Source organism: Oncorhynchus clarkii, unplaced genomic scaffold (assembly GCF_045791955.1).
Source record: "Oncorhynchus clarkii lewisi isolate Uvic-CL-2024 unplaced genomic scaffold, UVic_Ocla_1.0 unplaced_contig_6721_pilon_pilon, whole genome shotgun sequence".
NCBI classification, from domain to species: Eukaryota; Metazoa; Chordata; class Actinopteri; order Salmoniformes; family Salmonidae; genus Oncorhynchus; species Oncorhynchus clarkii.
Window position 1 is genome coordinate 417,501 of NW_027260976.1, and position 21,852 is coordinate 439,352.

Genomic DNA, 21,852 nt, shown 5'->3' on the forward strand with positions numbered 1-21,852 from the left:
CATCTCTCTAACACGTGAAGTCCCTGATATACATCTCTCTATAACAGGTGAAGTCCCTGATATACATCTCTCTATAACAGGTGAAGTCCCTGATATACATCTCTCTCTAACACGTGAAGTCCCTGATATACATCTCTCTATAACAGGTGAAGTCCCTGTTGTCTTGTTCTTTGTTTTCAGAGCTCATCCTTGGAGTGAGATGTATTTCTTTATTCTGTAAATATGTCTGTCACGATCCATGCATATATTCAACATAACTCACAAATAAAACTCGGATCTGTGAATATATTAAAATATTGATATATAATAAAATATTGAAACCATGATCCAAACGTATGCTTGTTCAGCATAAGTCTCAAATACACCTACGATCTGTAAATATATTCAATGTAGCTCACAAATAAAACTACAATTTATACAATGTGAATCAAAAAGTACTCGTGGGTATGCTGACAGACAGACAGACAGACAGACAGACAGTATACTAACACCCCACAGACAGACAGACAGACAGACAGACAGACAGACAGACAGACAGACAGACAGACAGTATACTAACACCCCACAGACAGACAGACAGACAGACAGACAGACAGACAGACAGACAGAGACAGAGAGATAGTTTGTGGGTATGTATTCTGTGCTGACAGACAGACAGACAGAGACAGAGTTTGTGGGTATGTATTCTGTGCTGACAGACAGACAGACAGACAGACAGACAGACAGAGACAGAGTTTGTGGGTATGTATTCTGTGCTGACAGACAGACAGACAGACAGACAGACAGACAGACAGACAGAGAGAGAGAGAGAGTTTGTGGGTATGTATTCTGTGCTGACAGACAGACAGACAGACAGACAGACAGACAGACAGACAGACCACGCTATTGTTGTTTGTTCAATGCTGTTGTTGTCACTAATGTTGTTTGTTTATGCTGTTGTTCACACTGTTGTTTGTTCATGCTGTTGTTCACGCTAATGTTGTTTGTTCATGCTGTTGTTCACACTAATGTTGTTTGTTCATGCTGTTGTTCACGCTAATGTTGTTTGTTCAATGCTGTTGTTGTCACTAATGTTGTTTGTTTATGCTGTTGTTCACACTGTTGTTTGTTCATGCTGTTGTTCACGCTAATGTTATTTGTTCATGCTGTTGTTCACACTAATGTTGTTTGTTCATGCTGTTGTTCACGCTAATGTTGTTTGTTCATGCTGTTGTTCACACTAATGTTGTTTGTTCATGCTGTTGTTCACGCTAATGTTGTTTGTTTATGCTGTTGTTCACACTAATGCAGTTTGTTCACGCTATTGTTGTTCACGCTAATGTTGTTTGTTCATGCTGTTGTTCACGCTATTGTTGTTTGTTTATGCTGTTGTTCACACTAATGCCGTTTGTTCACGCTATTGTTGTTCACGCTAATATTGTTTGTTCATGCTGTTGTTCACGCTATTGTTGTTTGTTTATGCTGTTGTTCACACTAATGCCGTTTGTTCATGCTAATGTTGTTCATGCTATTGTTGTTCACGCTAATGTTGTTTGTTCATGCTGTTGTTCACGCTATTGTTGTTTGTTTATGCTGTTGTTCACACTAATGCAGTTTGTTCATGCTAATGTTGTTCACGCTATTGTTGTTCACGTTAATGTTGTTTGTTCATGCTAATGTTGTTCATACTAATGTTGTTTGTTCACGCTATTGTTGTTTGTTCACTCTAATGTTGCTCACGCTAATGTTGTTTTTTAATGCTAATTTTGTTCACGCTAATGTTGTTCATGCTAATGTTGTTCATGCTAATGTTGCTCACGCTAATGTGGTTTGTTCACGCTAATGATGCTCACGCTAATGTTGTTCATGCTAATGTTGCTCACGCTATTGTTGTTCATGCTAATGTTGTTGACGCTAATGTTGTTCATGCTAATGTTGCTCACGCTAATGTTGTTTGTTCATGCTAATGTTGTTCATACTAATGTTGTTCATGCTAATGTTGCTCACGCTAATGTTGTTTGTTCATGCTAATGTTATTCATACTAATGTTGTTCACGCTAATGTTGTTTGTTCATACTAATGTTGTTCACGCTAATATTGTTCACGCTAATGTTGTTCATGCTAATGTTGTTCATGCTATTGTTGTTCACGTTATTGTTGTTTGTTCATGCTAATGTTGTTCACGCTATTGTTGTTTGCTCACGCTAATGTTGTTTGTTCATGCTAATGTTGCTCACGCTATTGTTGCTCACGCTAATGTTGTTTGTTCACGCTAATGATGCTCACACTAATGTTGTGCACGCTAATGTTGCTCACGCTAATGTTGCTCACGCTAATGATGCTCACACTAATGTTGTGCATGCTAATGTTGTTCAAGCTAATTTTGTTCCCACTATTGTTGCTTACGCTAATGCTGTTCATGCTAATGTTGACAGTTTTGCACACTCTTGGTATTCTCTCAACCAGCTTCTTGAGGAATGCTTTTCCAACACTCTTGAAGGAGTTCCCACATATGCTGAGCACTTGTTGACTGCTTTTCCTTCACTCTGCAGTTCAACTCATCCCAAACCATCTTAAATGAGTTGAGGTCAGGTGATTGTGGAGGCCAGGTCATCTGATGCAGCACTCCATCACTCTCCTTCTTGGTCAAATAGCCCCGACACAGCCTGGAGGTGTGTTGGGTCATTGCTTTTTATTTGATTTATTAATTTAACAAGGCAAGTCAGTTAAGAACAAATTATTACTTACAATGACGGCCTAGGAACAGTGGGTTAACTACCTTGTTCAGGGGCAGAACAACAGATTTGTAGCTTGTCAGCTCTGGGATATGATCTAGCAAGCAACCTTTCGGTTCCTAGCCCAACACTCTAACCACTAGGCTACCTGCCGTCACATTGAAAACAAATGATAGTCCCACTAAGCGGAAACCAGATGGGATGGCTTATTGCTGCAGAATGCTGTAGTAGCCATGCTGGTTAAGTGTGCCTTGAACTCTAAATAAATCACTGACAGCAAAGCACCCCCACACCATCACACCTCCTCCTACATGCTTCACGGTGGGAACCACACATGTGGAGATCATCCATTCACCTTTGAGTCTCACAAAGACACGACGATTGGAACCAAAAATCTCACATTTTGACTCATCGGACCAAAGCACAGATTTCCACCAGTCTAATGTCCATTGCTCGTGTTTCTTGGCCCAAGTAAGTCTCGTATTCTTCTTGGTGTCCTTTAGTAGTGGTTCCTTTGCAGCAATTTGACCATGAAGGCCTGATTCACGCAGTCTCCTCTGAACAGTTGATGTCGAGATGTGTTTTTTACTTCAACTCTGTGAAGCACTTATTTGGGCTGCAATCTGAGGTGCAGTTAACTCTAATTATCCTCTGCAGCAGATTCTTCCTATTATACAGCTGGGTCTTCCTTTCCTGTGGCGCTCCTCATGAGAGTCATAATCATAACAGCGCTTAATGGTTTTTGCGACTGCAATACAAAAGGCAAGTCAGTTAAAGACAAATTCTTATTTTCAATGACGGCCTAGGAACAGTGGGTTATCTGCCTTGTTCAGCGGCTCGATCTTGCAACCTTTCGGTTACTAGTCCAACGCTCTAACCACTAGGCTACCCCGCCGCCCAAAAAATGCTGATGTTAACATTAAAACGACCATCGCATAAAAACTACTGGATCACAAGTGCATGTCAGACAGTCAGACAAATTCACACAATGCAATGGAATAAGTGGCATGAAGGACGTATGCCAAACATACTCAACCAAACATATACAAATACCAACCAGTACAAATACCAAGGTCTATAGAACGCGTTTTAAAAGGAGTGAAGACCACTCCGACGTGCAGCTTCTACGTCAGTGGGGACACCTTTTGTTTTTACGCCCTGGCGCTACACAGCTGACTCAAATCATCACGTTTTATTTAATAACGAGTTGGTTAGTTGAATCAGCTGTTGCTAGGGCAAGAAAAAAAAAAGAAAAAAAAAGGTGTACCCAGAAGGGGCCCCGGGACAGAGTTTGAGAAACACCGCTCTAGGGATTAATGCTGTGATTGTGTGTGACGCACATCAACCGCTGTCAGCTTGGCTGGACGCCCATCATGCATACCAGTGACCTTGCTGCTGTTTCAAACTGACCTAATGCCGTCGGGCTCAAACAGCACGCACGCTCGCTCACTCACTGTCTTTGGGGGGTTGTGTCTTTTAGAGTACAGTCAGATTGGGGTCTTTTACAGTGTACAGTCAGATTGAGGGTTGTCTTTTACAGTGTACAGTCAGAATGGGGTTGTGTGTTTTAGAGTACAGTCAGATTGGGGTCTTTTACAGTGTACAGTCAGAATGGGGTTGTGTCTTTTAGAGTACAGTCAGATTGGGGTTGTGTCTTTTACAGTGTACAGTCAGAATGGGGTTGTGTCTTTTAGAGTACAGTCAGATTGGGGTTGTGTCTTTTACAGTGTACAGTCAGAATGGGGTTGTGTGTTTTAGAGTACAGTCAGATTGGGGTCTTTTACAGTGTACAGTCAGAATGGGGTTGTGTCTTTTAGAGTACAGTCAGATTGGGGTCTTTTACAGTGTACAGTCAGAATGGGGTTGTGTCTTTTTCAGTGTACAGTCAGAATGGAGTTGTGTCTTTTACAGTGTACAGTCAGAATGGGGTTGTGTCTTTTTCAGTGTACAGTCAGAATGGAGTTGTGTCTTTTAGAGTACAGTCAGAATGGGGTTGTGTCTTTTACAGTGTACAGTCAGAATGGGGTTGTGTCTTTTACAGTGTACAGTCAGAATGGGGTTGATGTGTGCAGAGTGTACAGTCAGAATGGGGTTGATCTTCCTGTCTAGGTTGGCGCCCCCCCTTGGGTTGTGCCGTGGCGGAGATCTTTGTGGGCTATACTCGGCCTGTCTCAGGATGGTAAGTTGGTGGTTGAAGATATCCCTCTAGTGGTGTGGGGGCTGTGCTTTGGCAAAGTGGGTGGGGTTATATCCTTCCTGTTTGGCCCTGTCCGGGGGTGTCCTCGGATGGGGCCACAGTGTCTCCTGACCCCTCCTGTCTCAGCCTCCAGTATTTATGCTGCAGTAGTTTATGTGTCGGGGGGCTAGGGTCAGTTTGTTATATCTGGAGTACTTCTCCTGTCCTATTCGGTGTCCTGTGTGAATTTAAGTATGCTCTCTCTAATTCTCTCTTTCTCTCTTTCTTTCTCTCTCTCGGAGGACCTGAGCCCTAGGACCATGCCTCAGGACTACCTGACATGATGACTCCTTGCTGTCCCCAGTCCACCTGGCCGTGCTGCTGCTCCAGTTTCAACTGTTCTGCCTTATTATTATTCGACCATGCTGGTCATTTATGAACATTTGAACATCTTGGCCATGTTCTGTTATAATCTCCACCCGGCACAGCCAGAAGAGGACTGGCCACCCCACATAGCCTGGTTCCTCTCTAGGTTTATAATCTCCACCCGGCACAGCCAGAAGAGGACTGGCCACCCCACATAGCCTGGTTCCTCTCTAGGTTTCTTCCTAGGTTCTGGCCTTTCTAGGGAGTTTTTCCTAGCCACCGTGCTTCTACACCTGCATTGCTTGCTGTTTGGGGTTTTAGGCTGGGTTTCTGTACAGCACTTTGAGATATCAGCTGATGTACGAAGGGATATATAAATACATTTGATTTGATTTGGTTCGCAGAGTGTAGAGTCAAAATGGGGTCCCACCCAAACACTCAGCTCGCCCCCCGTCCTACCCAAACACTCAGCTCGCCCCCCGTCCTACCCAAACACTCAGCTCGCCCCCCGTCTCACCCAAACACTCAGATCGCCCCCCCGTCCTACCCAAACACTCAGCTCGCCCCCCATCCTACCCAAACACTCAGCTCGCCCCCCGTCCTACCCAAACACTCAGCTCGCCTACCGTCCCACCTAAACACTCAGCTCGCCCACGAGACAGAGACAGAGACAGAGAGACAGAGATCGCTACTCACCTCCGTGGGTTTATAGCAGTCCATTAAGGATTCCTGTTGAGAGAGAGAAGGACAATACGTGTTTTATGTTCCATATCAAGAACGTTTTTTAAACTAATTTAGTGACCAGAAATGTAGTACACTGGGATTCAAACGTCAATCATCTGTTTGCTCACGGCACCAATAGGACATACGGTGAGGACATACGACAGAGACCGTTACAGGAGGTGAGGACATACGACAGAGACCGTTACAGGAGGTGAGGACATACGACAGAGACCGTTACAGGAGGTGAGGACAGTATAAATGGAACTTTAAATACATGCAAACATTTAGCGTTTGAATCATTCTATCTAGGCCATATGTTCAGTAGCTCATACAGAAGGAGAAATCTGCCCTGGCATCTATTAGTGGGAATCATAGGACAGAGACTGTTACAGGAGGTGAGGACATACGACAGAGACCGTTACAGGGGGTGAGGACATACGACAGAGACCGTTGCAAGGGGTGAGGACATACGACAGAGACCGTTACAGGAGGTGAGGACATACGACAGAGACCCTTACAGGGGGTGAGGACATACGACAGAGAGACCGTTACAGGAGGTGAGGACATACGACAGAGACCGTTACAGGAGGTGAGGACATACGACAGAGACCGTTACAGGGACGACAAAGACCGTTACAGGAGGTGAGGACATACGACAGAGACCGTTACAGGAGGTGAGGACATACGACAGAGACCGGTACAGGGGTGAGGACATACGACAGAGACCGTTACAGGAGGTGAGGACATACGACAGAGACCGTTACAGGAGGTGAGGACATACGACAGAGACCGTTACAGGAGGTGAGGACATACGACAGAGACTGTTACAGGGGGTGAGGACATACGACAGAGACCATTACAGGAGGTGAGGACATACGAAAGAGACCGTTACAGGAGGTGAGGACATACGACAGAGACCGTTACAGGGGGTGAGGACATACAACAGAGACCGTTACAGGGGTGAGGACATACGACAGAGACCGTTACAGGAGGTGAGGACATACGACAGAGACCGTTACAGGAGGTGAGGACATACGACAGAGACCGTTCAGGGGTGCGGACATACGACAGAGACCGTTACAGGGGTGAGGACATACGACAGAGACCGTTACAGGAGGTGATGACATACGACAGAGACCGTTACAGGGGTGAGGACATACGACAGAGACCGTTACAGGAGGTGAGGACATACGACAGAGACCGTTACAGGGGTGAGGACATATGACAGAGACTGTTACAGGGACGACAGAGACCGTTACAGGGGGTGAGGACATACGACAGAGACTGTTACAGGGACGACAGAGACTGTTACAGGGGGTGAGGACATACGACAGAGACAGTTACAGGGACGACAGAGACTGTTACAGGGGTGAGGACATACGACAGAGACCGTTACAGGAGGTGAGGACATACGACAGAGACCGTTACAGGGGGTGAGGACATACGACAGAATGATCTCACTAGCAAGAACAGGGAGTGTTCACTACTCTGTCTGTCTGTGTGTGTGTGTGTGTGTGTGTGTGTGTGTGTGTGTGTGTGTGTGTGTGTGTGTGTGTGTGTGTGTGTGACAGCATGGAGAACAAGACGGGTCAGATAGACAGAGTGTTTCACCTTCTTAAACGACAGGTCATTAAACCACACATCACTCAAGATTAAGAGTCACACACTTTTACACATTAACATCTATTACACAGGTCTTGGGAGGTATTATGAAGCATGATGCAGTTCCTATGCAGTATTATGAAGCATTATGCAGTTCCTATGCAGTATTATGAAGCATTATGCAGTTCCTATGCAGTATTATGCAGTTCCTATGCAGTATTATGAAGCATTATGCAGTTCCTATGCAGTATTATGAAGCATTATGCAGTTCCTATGCAGTATTATGAAGCATTATGCAGTTCCTATGCAGTATTATGAAGCATTATGCAGTTCCTATGCAGTATTATGAAGCATTATGCAGTTCCTATGTAGTATTATGAAGCATGATGAAGTTCTATGTATTATTATGAAGCATGATGCAGTTCCTATGCAGTATTATGAAGCATAATGCAGTTCCTATGCAGTATTATGGAGCATTATGCAGTATTATGAAGCATTATGCAGTATTATGAAGCATAATGCAGTTCCTATGCAGTATTATGGAGCATTATGCAGTATTATGAAGCATTATGCAGTATTATGAAGCATTATGCAGTTCCTATGCAGTATTATGGAGCGTTATGCAGTTCCTATGCAGTATTATGGAGCATTATGGAGTTTTTATGCAGTAATGTGAAGGATTATGGGTACCTGTAGTTTGACGGCTCTCTCGTCTTCACTGTTGACTTCCAACAGGTCATCGATGTCTATCTCCACCTCTGGCATCTCCTCTTCCTGGAAATAAACATCAAAAATCACCATGAATCATCATCACCATCATCAATCATCGTCATCACCATAAATCATCATCACCACCATCATCGTCATCATCATCACCATAAATCATCATCAACATCATCATCACTATAAATCATCATCATCACCATAAATCATCATCATCATCATCATCATCACTATAAATCATCATCATCACCATAAATCATCATCATCATCATCATCACCATAAATCATCATCATCACTATAAATCATCATCATCATCATCATCACTATAAATCATCATCACCATCATCGTCACCATAAATCATCATCATCACCATCACCACTATAAATCATCATCACCATAAATCATCATCACCACTATAAATCATCATCACCACTATAAATCATCATCACCACTATAAATCATCATCACCATCATCGTCACCATAAATCATCATCACCATAAATCACCATCACCACCATAAATCACCATCACCACTATAAATCACCATCACCACCATAAATCACCATCACCACTATAAATCACCATCACCATAAATCATCATCACCACTATAAATCATCATCACCACTATAAATCATCATCACCATCATCGTCACCATAAATCATCATCATCACCATCATCGTCAACATAAATCATTCATCATCATCATCATCATCATCACCATAAATCATTCATCATCATCACCATCACCATAAATCATTCATCATCATCATCATCACCATAAATCATCATCATCATCATCATCACCATAAATCATTCATCATCACTATAAATCATCATCATCATCATCATCACCATAAATCATTCATCATCACTATAAATCATCATCATCATCATCACCATAAATCATTCATCATCATCATCATCATCACTATAAATCATCATCACCATAAATCATTCATCATCATCATCATCATCATCACCATAAATCATTCATCATCATCATCATCATCACTATAAATCATCATCATCATCATCACTATAAATCATCATCACCATAAATCATTCATCATCATCATCATCATCACTATAAATCATCATCATCATCATCACCATAAATCATCATCATCACTATAAATCATCATCATCATCATCACCATAAATCATCATCATCACTATAAATCATCATCATCACCATCACCATAAATCATCATCATCATCACCATAAATCATCATCATCACCATCACCATAAATCATCATCACCATAAATCATCATCATCATCATCACTATAAATCATCATCATCATCATCACCATAAATCATCATCATCATCACTATAAATCATCATCATCACCATAAATCATCATCATCACCATAAATCATAAATCATCATCATCATCATAAATCATCATCATCATCATCATCATCCTCATAAATCAGCATCATCCTCATAAATCATCATCATCATAAATTATCATCATCATCATCAGTGTAATATTGTCTCCATAACAGAGAAGACGTATGTTAATGTCATCCTGTCAGTCAGTCTCTGGGCTGCGTTGGGTAATGATACTAATGGTTCCATGCTTAACCAACCAACGACACTCTCTGTCTTGACACCACTACAATGATCTAACCCTTTCTGTCTGACACCACTACAATGATCTAAGCCTTTCTGTCTGACACCACTACAATGATCTAACCCTTTCTGTCTTGACACCACTACAATGATCTAAGCCTTTCAGTCTGACACCACTACAATGATCAAACCCTTTCTGTCTGACACCACTACAATGATCTAACCCTTTCTGTCTGACACCACTACAATGATCTAAGCCTTTCAGTCTGACACCACTACAATGATATGACTGCCTTTCATTTAACCGCCAGACTGGTTTCGTGTGTGTCTCTCTCTCTCTCTGTGTATCTCTCTCTGTGTGTGTGTGTGTGTGTCTCTCTCTCTATGTGTGTGTGTGTGTCTCTCTCTCTCGGTGTGTGTGTGTATCTGTCTCTCTCTCTCTGTGTGTGTGTGTCTCTCTCTGTGTGTGTGTGTGTGTGTCTCTCTCTCTATGTGTGTGTGCGTGTGTGTGTCTCTCTCTCTCTATGTGTGTGGGTGTGTGTCTCTCTCTCTGTGTGTGTGTGTGTGTATCTCTCTCTCTGTGTGTGTGTGTGTGTCTCTCTCTCTCTGTGTGTGTGTGTGTGTGTCTCTCTCTCTATGTGTGTGTGTGTCTCTCTCTCTCTCTCTGTGTGTGTGTGTGTGTATCTCTCTCTCTCTGTGTGTGTGTGTCTCTCTCTCTGTGTGTGTGTGTGTGTCTCTGTCTCTCTATGTGTGTGTGTCTCTCTCTCTCTGTGTGTGTGTGTATCTATCTCTCTCTTTCTGTGTGTTTGTCTCTCTCTCTCTGTGTGTGTGTCTCTCTCTCTCTCTGTGTGTGTGTATCTCTTTCTCTCTCTCTGTGTTGTGTGTGTGTGTGTGTGTGTGTGTGTGTGTGTGTGGCTGCAGGGTTGTGTTGGTATTCAACCTCATCATTAGTCTGACTGAGAGAGGGATTAACAGATGAAACTACAGCACACGGTGTGTAGGTTGTGTATGTGTGTGTGTGTGTGTGTGTGTCTCTCTCTTTCTGTGTGTGTGTGTGTGTGTGACTGGTCACCTCTGAGTCCCTGACTCTCCTCCTACACTCGGTAATACTCCTTGTTAAAGAACAGCAAGATAATATTCCTTTGCTTTCTGAAAAGAGATAAATTATCTCGTTCTCTGAGAGAGAAAGATATTCCCTGGTTATTTCTGACAAAGCTCTTCTGAGTTTCAGATATTAGCTTCATACCAGTCTCAAATCTTCAGCTTCATACCAGTCTCAAATCTTCAGCTTCATACCAGTCTCAAATCTTCAGCTTCATATCAGTCTCAAATCTTCAGCTTCATATCAGTCTCAAATCTTCAGCTTCATAGCAGTCTCAAATCTTCAGCTTCATAGCAGTCTCAAATCTTCAGCTTCATACCAGTCTCAAATCTTCAGCTTCATACCAGTCTCAAATCTTCAGCTTCATATCAGTCTCAAATCTTCAGCTTCATATCAGTCTCAAATCTTCAGCTTCATACCAGTCTCAAATCTTCAGCTTCATACCAGTCTCAAATCTTCAGCTTCATATCAGTCTCAAATCTTCAGCTTCATATCAGTCTCAAATCTTCAGCTTCATATCAGTCTCAAAGCTTCAGCTTCATATCAGTCTCAAATCTTCAGCTTCATATCAGTCTCAAATCTTCAGCTTCATATCAGTCTCAAATCTTCAGCTTCATATCAGTCTCAAATCTTCAGCTTCATATCAGTCTCAAATCTTCAGCTTCATATCAGTCTCAAAGCTTCAGCTTCATATCAGTCTCAAATCTTCAGCTTCATATCAGTCTCAAATCTTCAGCTTCATACCAGTCTCAAATCTTCAGCTTCATATCAGTCTCAAATCTTCAGCTTCATACCAGTCTCAAATCTTCAGCTTCATAGCAGTCTCGAAGCTTCAGCTTCAGATGAGTGGTCATATGAGATGGGGGGGTTAAGGTTAGAGTACAGGTTAGAGAGAATAGGATTTTGAATGGGACTGAATTGTGTGTCCCCACAAGGTTAGTTTTGCAAGACTGTGTGTCTGACCTGTTGTTACTGACTACTGAGCAGCCGGAAGCGTGTTGTGTTCAGTCTGCAGCTATAGTCTGATGTGGATCAACTCAGACAACCCCAAACAGATGACTCACACACACAGTGTGTGTGCATGTCTGTCTGTCTGTGTGTGTGTAGGAGAGGAAGGGAGCATTAAGGCTCAGCTCATCACAACATCAAATAGACTATCTCTGTCACACACAGCAGGGTAGACATCCACAGTTCTGCCACACAGCAGGGTAGACATCCACAGTTCTGCCACACAGCAGGGTAGACATCCACAGTCCTGCCACACAGCAGGGTAGACATCCACAGTCCTGCCACACAGCAGGGTAGACATCCACAGTCCTGCCACACAGCAGGGTAGACATCCACAGTCCTGCCACACAGCAGGGTAGACATCCACAGTCCTGCCACACAGCAGGGTAGACATCCACAGTCCTGCCACACAGCAGGGTAGACATCCACAGTCCTGCCACACAGCAGGGTAGACATCCACAGTCCTGCCACACAGCAGGGTAGACATCCACAGTCCTGCCACACAGCAGGGTAGACATCCACAGTCCTGCCACACAGCAGGGTAGACATCCACAGTCCTGCCACACAGCAGGGTAGACATCCACAGTCCTGCCACACAGCAGGGTAGACATCCACAGTCCTGCCACACAGCAGGGTAGACATCCACAGTCCTGCCACACAGCAGGGTAGACATCCACAGTCCTGCCACACAGCAGGGTAGACATCCACAGTCCTGCCACACAGCAGGGTAGACATCCACAGTCCTGCCACACAGCAGGGTAGACATCCACAGTCCTGCCACACAGCAGGGTAGACATCCACAGTCCTGCCACACAGCAGGGTAGACATCCACAGTCCTGCCACACAGCAGGGTAGACATCCACAGTCCTGCCACACAGCAGGGTAGACATCCACAGTCCTGCCACACAGCAGGGTAGACATCCACAGTCCTGCCACACAGCAGGGTAGACATCCACAGTCCTGCCACACAGCAGGGTAGAGAATTGAGGTCGACCGATTATGATTTTTCAACTCCGATACAGATTATTGGAGGACCAAAAAAAGCCGATACCAATTAATCGGCCGATTTTTATTTATTTATTTGTAATAATGACAATTGCAACAATACTGAATGAACACTTATTTTAACTTAATATAATACATCAATAAAATCAATTTAGCCTCAAGTAAATAATGAAACGTGTTCAATTTGGTTTAAATAATGCAAAAACAAAGTGTTGGAGAAGAAAGTAAAAGTGCAATATGTGCCATGTAAGAAAGCTAACGTTTAAGTTCCTTGCTCAGAACATGAGAACATATGAAAGCTGGTGGTTCCTTTTAACATTAGACTTCAATATTCCAAGGTAAGAGGTTTTTAGTTTGTAGTTAATATAGTATTTATAGGACTATTTCTCTCTATACTATTTGTATTTCATGTACTTTTGACTATTTGATGTTCTTATAGGCACTTTAGTATTTCCAGTGTAACAGTACATCTTCCGTCCCTCTCCTCGCTCCTACCTGGGCTCGAACCAGCAACACAACGACAACAGCCACCACATCGAAGCAGCGTTAGCCATGCAGAGCAAGGGGAACAACTACTAGAAGGCTCAGAGCGAGTGATGTTTGAAACGCTATTAGCGCACGCTAACTAGCTAGCCATTTCACTTCGGTCACACCAGCCTCATCTCGAGAGTTGATAGGCTTGAAGTCATAAACAGCTCAATGCTTGACGCACAACAAAGAGCTGCTGGCAAAACGCACGAAAGTCCTGTTTGAATGAATGTCTACGCGCCTGCTGGTGCCTACCACCGCTCATTCAGACTGCTCTATCAAATCAAAGACTTAGTTATAACATGATAACACACAGAAATACGGGCCTTAGGTCATCAGTAACCGGAAGGTTGCAAGTTCAAATCCCCGAGCTGACAAGGTACAAATCTGTCATTCTGCCCCTGAACAGTTAAAGTTAAATTAAGGTCAAATAAAATAAATAAAACATTAATATGGTTGAATCCGGAAACTATCATTTCGAAAACAAAACGTTTATTCTTTTAGTGAAATACGGAACCGTTCGGTATTTTAACTAATGGGTGGCATCTCTAAGTGTAAATATTCTTGTTCCATTGCACAACCTTCAATGTTATGTCATAATTACGTAAAATTCTGGCAAATTAGTTCGCAGCGCGCCAGGCGACCCAAACTGTTGCATATACCCTGATTCTGCGTGCAATGAACGCAAGAGAAGTGACACAATTTCACCTGGTTAATATTGCCTGCTAAACTGGATTTCTTTTAGCTAAATATGCAGGTTTAAAAATATATACTTGTGTATCGATTTCAAGAAAGGCATTGATGTTTATGGTTAGGTACACATTGGAGCAACGACAGTCGTTGAATGATTGTTTTTTATAAGATAAGTTTAATGCTAGCTAGCAACTTACCTTGGCTTACTGCATTTGCGTAACAGGCAGGCTCCTCGTGGAGTGCAATGTAATCAGGTGGTTAGAGCGTTGGACTAGTTAACTGTAAGGTTGCAAGATTGGATCCCCCGAGCTGACAAGGTAAAAATCTGTCAGGCAGAACGTTCCCAGGCCGTCATTGAAAATAAGAATGTGTTCTTAACTGACTTGCCTAGTTAAAGGTGTAAAAAAAAAATCTGCAAAATTGTCGCCCAAAAATTAAATCGGCCCTAATTATTCGGCCATTCTAATTAATCGTTCAACCTCTAGTCTATTGGGTTGGTGGGTCCTGTGTAGTCTGACCCATTATGGTGTTGAGGTTGTGTTCCGGGTCTGAGGTGGGTTGTTATGTGGGGGTGGGGTCTGTTAGGAGGGGGCAGGGTCTGTTAGGAGGGGGTGGTGTCTGTTAGGAGGGGGCAGGGTCTGTTAGGAGGGGGCAGGGTCTGTTAGGAGGGGGCAGGGTCTGTTAGGAGGGGGTGGGGTCTGCTGGGAGGGGGTGGGGTCTGTTGGGAGGGGGTGGGGTCTGTTGGGAGGGGGTGGGGTCTGTTGGGAGTGGGTGGGGTCTGTTAGGAGGGGGTGTAGTCTGTTAGGAGGGGGCGGGGTCTGTTGGGTTGGTGGGTCCTGTGTAGTCTGTCCCATTGTGGTGTTGAGGTTGTGGTCTGGGTCTGAGGTGGGTTGTTAGGAGGGGGCGGGGTCTGTTAGGAGGAGGTGGGGTCTGTTAGGAGGGGGCGTAGGCTGTTAGGAGGGGGCGGGGTCTGTTAGGAGGGGGTGGGGTCTGAGGTGGGCTGTTCTGCTGGCTTCTCTGGAGGAGTGTCCTGTTCTCTGTCACATCTCAGCTTCCTCACCTCCTCCTTCAATACTGTTAGCTGGGCCGTGTGGTCCTCTGTTAGCTGGGCCGTGTGGTCCTCTGTTAGCTGGGCCGTGTGGTCCTCTGTTAGCTGGGCCGTGTGGTCCTCTGTTAGCTGGGCCGTGTGGTCCTCTGTTAGCTGGGCCGTGTGGTCCTCTGTTAGCTGGGCTGTGTGGTCCTCTGTTAGCTGGGCCCTGTGGTCCTCTGTTAGCTGGGTCGTGTGGTCCTCTGTTAGCTGGGCCCTGTGGTCCTCTGTTAGCTGGGTCATGTGGTCCTCTGTTAGCTGGGCCCTGTGGTCCTCTGTTAGCTGGGCCCTGTGGTCCTCTGTTAGCTGGGTCGTGTGGTCCTCTGTTAGCTGGGCTGTGTGGTCCTCTGTGACTGAGCAGCTGGATAGACACTACACACACACAATGTATGGATCAACACATGAACGGTCCCACAACCGTTGTGTCGGCAGCAAACTTGGTGTTGGAGTCGTGCACGGCCACTCAGCAAACTTGGTGTTGGATTCGTGCACGGCCACTCAGTAAACTTGGTGTTGGAGTCGTGCCCGGCCACTCAGTAAACTTGGTGTTGGAGTCGTGCACGGCCACTCAGTAAACTTGGTGTTGGAGTCGTGCACGGCCACTCAGTAAACATGGTGTTGGAGTCGTGCACGGCCACTCAGTAAACTTGGTGTTGGAGTCGTGCACGGCCACTCAGTAAACTTGGTGTTGGAGTCGTGCACGGCCACTCAGTAAACTTGGTGTTGGAGTCGTGCACGGCCACTCAGTAAACTTGGTGTTGGAGTCGTGCACGGCCACTCAGTAAACTTGGTGTTGGAGTCGTGCACGGCCACTCAGTCGTGGGTGAACAGGGAGTACAGGAAGGGACTAAGTAATCAATCAATCAAATGTATTTATAAAGCCCTTTTTACATCAGCAGATGAGAGGCCCCCGTGTTGATGGTCAGCGTGGCGTACCTGGTAAATTAAGGGTCAAATTTAAAAAATGAAAATGGCGGCTGTGTTGTTACCTTCCCTCCCCACCTGGCGGAGGCCCATCAGGAAGTCCAGGATACAGTTGCAGAGGGAGGGGTTCAGTCCCAGAGTCCCAAGCTTGGTGATGAGCTTGGAGGGGACTATGGTGTTGAACGCTGAGCTGTAGTCAATGAACAGCATTCTTACATAGGTGTTCCTCTTGTCCAGGTGGGTGAAGGCATTGTGGGAGTGGGTCCAGGGATGATGGTGTTGATGTTGACCAGTCTTTCAAAGCATTTCTATAGATGTGAGTGCTACGGGTTGATAGTCATTTAGGCAGGTTACCTTGGTGTTCTTGGGCTCTGGGACTATGGAGGTCTGCTTGAAACATGTAGGTATAACAGACTGGGTCAGGGAGGCGTTGAAAATGTTATGTGAAGACACTTGCCAGCTGGTCTGAGTACGCATCCTGGTATTCTATCTGGCCCCAAGGCCTTGTGAATGTTAACCTGTTTAAAGGGCTTACTCACATTGCCTGCGGAGAGAAAGAGCACACAGTCGTCTGGAACAACTGGTGCTGTCATGCATGGTTCAGTGTTGCTTGAGATCACACCATCGTCCGGAACTCCTCCAGAACTTGCCTCGAGGCGAGCATAGAAGGCATTCAGCTCGTTCTGGAGAGTCCTTGGTAGTAAGAATCCTTCCAGGTAATTTAGTCAAATATCAAGGATTCTCTCTTTCTCTCTCAGCTAGAACATAACGTTCTGAGAACTATGTGTTTGTTAGAGCTTGGTGAGTGTGGGGCTGTCTTATGGTTACTTTGCATAGAACCTTCCCAAAGCATTCTGGGAATGACGCAGGAACATTCTCAGCACATTTAAGGAACTTGACAACAACAACAACAACAAAAAAATGTTATTTTCTTGGTATTTCATTACTTTAACAGAACGTTTCCTAAACGTTCAAACATGGTTACATTTCATTTGACATTTTGGTCATGTTATAAAGGAATGTTCTCCAACTGGTTTGACATGTGGAATGTTCAGAGAACGTTCTAAGAATGTTATTTAAAAACATGTACATTCCATTCTCAGTGTCAAAAAAAAACCTCTCTCTATCTTCTATCTTGTTAAATGTGTTCAGGTGGGTTGGCCGAGTCCACTATTTGGCCAGACCTGATCTTAATGAGTGCTAGTTTCCTTTGGAATGGGGTCTGTTTATAGAGTAAAGAAACATGGCGTCCATCCTGGTGACACAGCGGACTCATTCCACATGGATAGAAAACAGAAGACCACAGGTTAAAATCCCACTGATGCCGTGCCACAGTAAAGAAACATGGCGTCCATACTGGTGACACAGCGGACTCATTCCGTGGATAGAAAACAGAAGACCACAGGTTAAAATCCCACTGATGCCGTGCCACAGTAAAGAAACTACATTGTTACTATTAAAATTATTATTGAAACATTCAGTGAAGGAATTTACTCAAAAACCTCAAAATAACCTTTAACTTCCGCTCTCAGAGTGGCAATAAAACCTCCCAGTAAAAACATTCTATTTTACCAGTCAGGAAACGTACGGCTTCCTTCCCCACAACCAATGTGAAACCAAAAATATACCTTCCCACAACTTCCAAGGAACCACATGTGCTAGCTGGGCTCTCTCTCTCTCTCTCTCTGACTGCTGCAGCTGTGTTAACTCTGACTGGCTCTTATTGGCGCAGGGATCTATGAAGCGAGCAATGAGGACACACACACTCATTACACAGACCCCAACCCCATGTCTGTTCTGGCTGGCAGAAAACACACAAAGACACGCTCGCTGTCACACACACACAGCCCGTCATACCTCTGTGATGACAGACTGCTGTGTGTCACTAAGGGAAGGAGGTCAGAGCGAGAGGAGCTGATTGGTTGACGGAGAGAAGCACAACATCAGCATGTCATTCTTTAACCCACTGCCCTTCTTTCCTCCATTCTTCCTCTTCTCCTCTTCTCCTAGCCCCATCCCCCCTTTCTCTGCTTGGGCAGCATACTGCATGATACGGAGAACACACACACACACACACACACACATTCTCAGCTCTTTAAATGTTAAAGAACCCACCAATCGTCGGTGAGCACCTGAGAAAGCATTTCAATGTGTTGGTCAATACCATCTACCGGACCAGAAGGGTTAAGAAGATCCAACAACATCACAGACACACAGACACAGTATTAGAACCCCATACCAGAGGAGACTATAGACACAGTATTAGAACCCCATACCAGAGGAGGCTATAGACACAGTATTAGAACCCCATACCAGAGGAGACTATAGACACAGTATTAGAACCCCATACCAGAGGAGACTATAGACACAGTATTACAACCCCATACCAGAGGAGGCTATAGACACAGTATTACAACCCCATACCAGAGGAGACTATAGACACAGTATTACAACCCCATACCAGAGGAGGCTATAGACACAGTATTACAACCCCATACCAGAGGAGGCTATAGACACAGTATTAGAACCCCATACCAGAGGAGACTATAGACACAGTATTACAACCCCATACCAGAGGAGACTATAGACACAGTATTACAACCCCATACCAGAGGAGGCTATAGACACAGTATTACAACCCCATACCAGAGGAGGCTATAGACACAGTATTAGAACCCCATACCAGAGGAGACTATAGACACAGTATTACAACCCCATACCAGAGGAGACTATAGACACAGTATTACAACCCCATACCAGAGGAGGCTATAGACACAGTATTACAACCCCATACCAGAGGAGACTATAGACACAGTATTACAACCCCATACCAGAGGAGACTATAGACACAGTATTACAACCCCATACCAGAGGAGGCTGTCCTATTCAAACAGAAAAATTATCTAACCTACCTGACGTTAACCCTTCCTTCAAATCAGTATTTTCTTTTAGAAACTGAAAACATATCATTCTAAACTATTCGGGTTGACATTACGAATGAATTAAAACAGATTTGATGTGGATTCCAGCATTGCGTAGGGGCCCCCTGCTCATTTAATCTCAGTAAGTAGGATGGGAGATGATTCCGTCCGTCTCTCTATGTCTGTCCGTCCGTCTCTCTATGTCTGTCCGTCTGTCCGTCCGTCTCTCTATGTCTGTCCGTCTGTCCGTCCGTCTCTCTATGTCTGTCCGTCTGTCCGTCCGTCTCTCTATGTCTGTCCGTCTGTCCGTCCGTCTCTCTATGTCTGTCCGTCTGTCCTTCCGTCTCTCTATGTCTGTCCGTCTGTCCGTCCGTCTGTCTGTCCGTCTGTCCGTCCGTCTGTCTGTCCGTCTGTCCGTCCGTCTCTCTATGTCTGTCCGTCTGTCTGTCCGTCTGTCCGTCCGTCTCTCTATGTCTGTCCGTCTGTCTGTCCGTCTGTCTGTCCGTCTGTCTCTCTTTAGGCCTACTGACAGACCACTTTTCTATGATTGTAAAGGTGGGCTTGGCAGATTGTAAAGGTGTGCTTGGCAGATTGTAAAGGTGTGCTTGGCAGATTGTAAAGATGTGCTTGGCAGATTGTAAAGGTGTGCTTGGCAGATTTTAAAGGTGTGCCTGGCAGATTGTAAAGGTGTGCTTGGCAGATTGTAAAGGTGGGCTTGGCAGATTGTAAAGGTGGGCTTGGCAGATTGTAAAGGTGGGCTTGGCAGATTGTAAAGGTGTGCCTGGCAGATTGTAAAGGTGTGCCTGGCAGATTGTAAAGGTGTGCCTGGCAGATTGTAAAGGTGTGCTTGGCAGATTGTAAAGGTGGGCTTGGCAGATTGTAAAGGTGGGCCTGGCAGATTGTAAAGGTGTGCCTGGCAGATTGTAAAGGTGGGCTTGGCAGATTGTAAAGGTGTGCTTGGCAGATTGTAAAGGTGTGCTTGGCAGATTGTAAAGGTGTGCTTGGCAGATTGTAAAGGTGGGCTTGGCAGATTGTAAAGGTGTGCTTGGCAGATTGTAAAGGTGTGCCTGGCAGATTGTAAAGATGTGCTTGGCAGATTGTAAAGGTGTGCCTGGCAGATTGTAAAGGTGTGCTTGGCAGATTGTAAAGGTGTGCCTGGCAGATTGTAAAGGTGTGCTTGGCAGATTGTAAAGGTGTGCCTGGCAGATTGTAAAGGTGTGCTTGGCAGATTGTAAAGGTGTGCCTGGCAGATTGTAAAGGTGTGCTTGGCAGATTGTAAAGGTGTGCTTGGCAGATTGTAAAGGTGTGCCTGGCAGATTGTAAAGGTGTGCTTGGCAGATTGTAAAGGTGTGCCTGGCAGATTGTAAAGGTGTGCTTGGCAGATTGTAAAGGTGTGCCTGGCAGATTGTAAAGGTGTGCTTGGCAGATTGTAAAGATGTGCTTGGCAATTGTAAAGGTGTGCTTGGCAGGTGTGCTTGGCATATTGTAAAGATGTGCTTGGCAGATTGTAAAGGTGTGCCTGGCAGATTGTAAAGGTGTGCTTGGCAGATTGTAAAGGTGTGCCTGGCAGATTGTAAAGGTGTGCTTGGCAGATTGTAAAGGTGTGCCTGGCAGATTGTAAAGGTGTGCTTGGCAGATTGTAAAGATGTGCTTGGCAGATTGTAAAGGTGTGCCTGGCAGATTGTAAAGGTGTGCTTGGCAGATTGTAAAGGTGTGCCTGGCAGATTGTAAAGGTGTGCTTGGCAGATTGTAAAGATGTGCTTGGCAGATTGTAAAGGTGGGCCTGGCAGATTGTAAAGGTGTGCTTGGCAGATTGTAAAGGTGTGCCTGGCAGATTGTAAAGGTGTGCTTGGCAGATTGTAAAGATGTGCTTGGCAGATTGTAAAGGTGTGCTTGGCAGATTGTAAAGGTGTGCCTGGCAGATTGTAAAGGTGTGCTTGGCAGATTGTAAAGGTGTGCTTGGCAGATTGTAAAGGTGTGCTTGGCAGATTGTAAAGGTGTGCCTGGCAGATTGTAAAGGTGTGCCTGGCATATTGTAAAGGTGTGCTTGGCAGATTGTAAAGGTGTGCTTGGCAGATTGTAAAGGTGGGCCTGGCAGATTGTAAAGGTGTGCTTGGCAGATTGTAAAGATGTGCTTGGCAGATTGTAAAGGTGTGCTTGGCAGATTGTAAAGGTGTGCTTGGCAGATTGTAAAGGTGGGCCTGGCAGATTGTAAAGGTGTGCTTGGCAGATTGTAAAGGTGTGCTTGGCAGATTGTAAAGGTGTGCTTGGCAGATTGTAAAGGTGGGCTTGGCAGATTGTAAAGGTGGGCTTGGCAGATTGTAAAGGTGGGCTTGGCAGATTGTAAAGGTGTGCTTGGCAGATTGTAAAGGTGTGCTTGGCAGATTGTAAAGGTGTGCTTGGCAGATTGTAAAGGTGGGCTTGGCAGATTGTAAAGGTGGGCTTGGCAGATTGTAAAGGTGGGCTTGGCAGATTGTAAAGGTGTGCTTGGCAGATTGTAAAGGTGTGCTTGGCAGATTGTAAAGATGTGCTTGGCAGATTGTAAAGGTGTGCTTGGCAGATTGTAAAGGTGTGCTTGGCAGATTGTAAAGGTGTGCTTGGCAGATTGTAAAGGTGTGCTTGGCAGATTGTAAAGGTGTGCTTGGCAGATTGTAAAGATGTGCTTGGCAGATTGTAAAGGTGTGCTTGGCAGATTGTAA

General features: G+C 44.8%; 1 protein-coding gene across 1 annotated transcript in view; it reads right to left on the reverse strand.

The window, feature by feature from the left end:
* LOC139402757 (protein phosphatase 1 regulatory subunit 14C-like) overlaps nucleotides 1-21,852 on the reverse strand; it is a 28,061-nt gene that overhangs the window by 3,903 nt on the left and 2,306 nt on the right. Inside the window, exons 2-3 of the mRNA XM_071146675.1 lie at nucleotides 8,272-8,355; nucleotides 5,953-5,985 (exon numbers count right to left, since the gene is read on the reverse strand). Of these exons, the coding sequence (XP_071002776.1) occupies nucleotides 5,953-5,985; nucleotides 8,272-8,355 (117 nt within the window). The remainder of the gene's footprint in view (nucleotides 1-5,952; nucleotides 5,986-8,271; nucleotides 8,356-21,852) is intronic.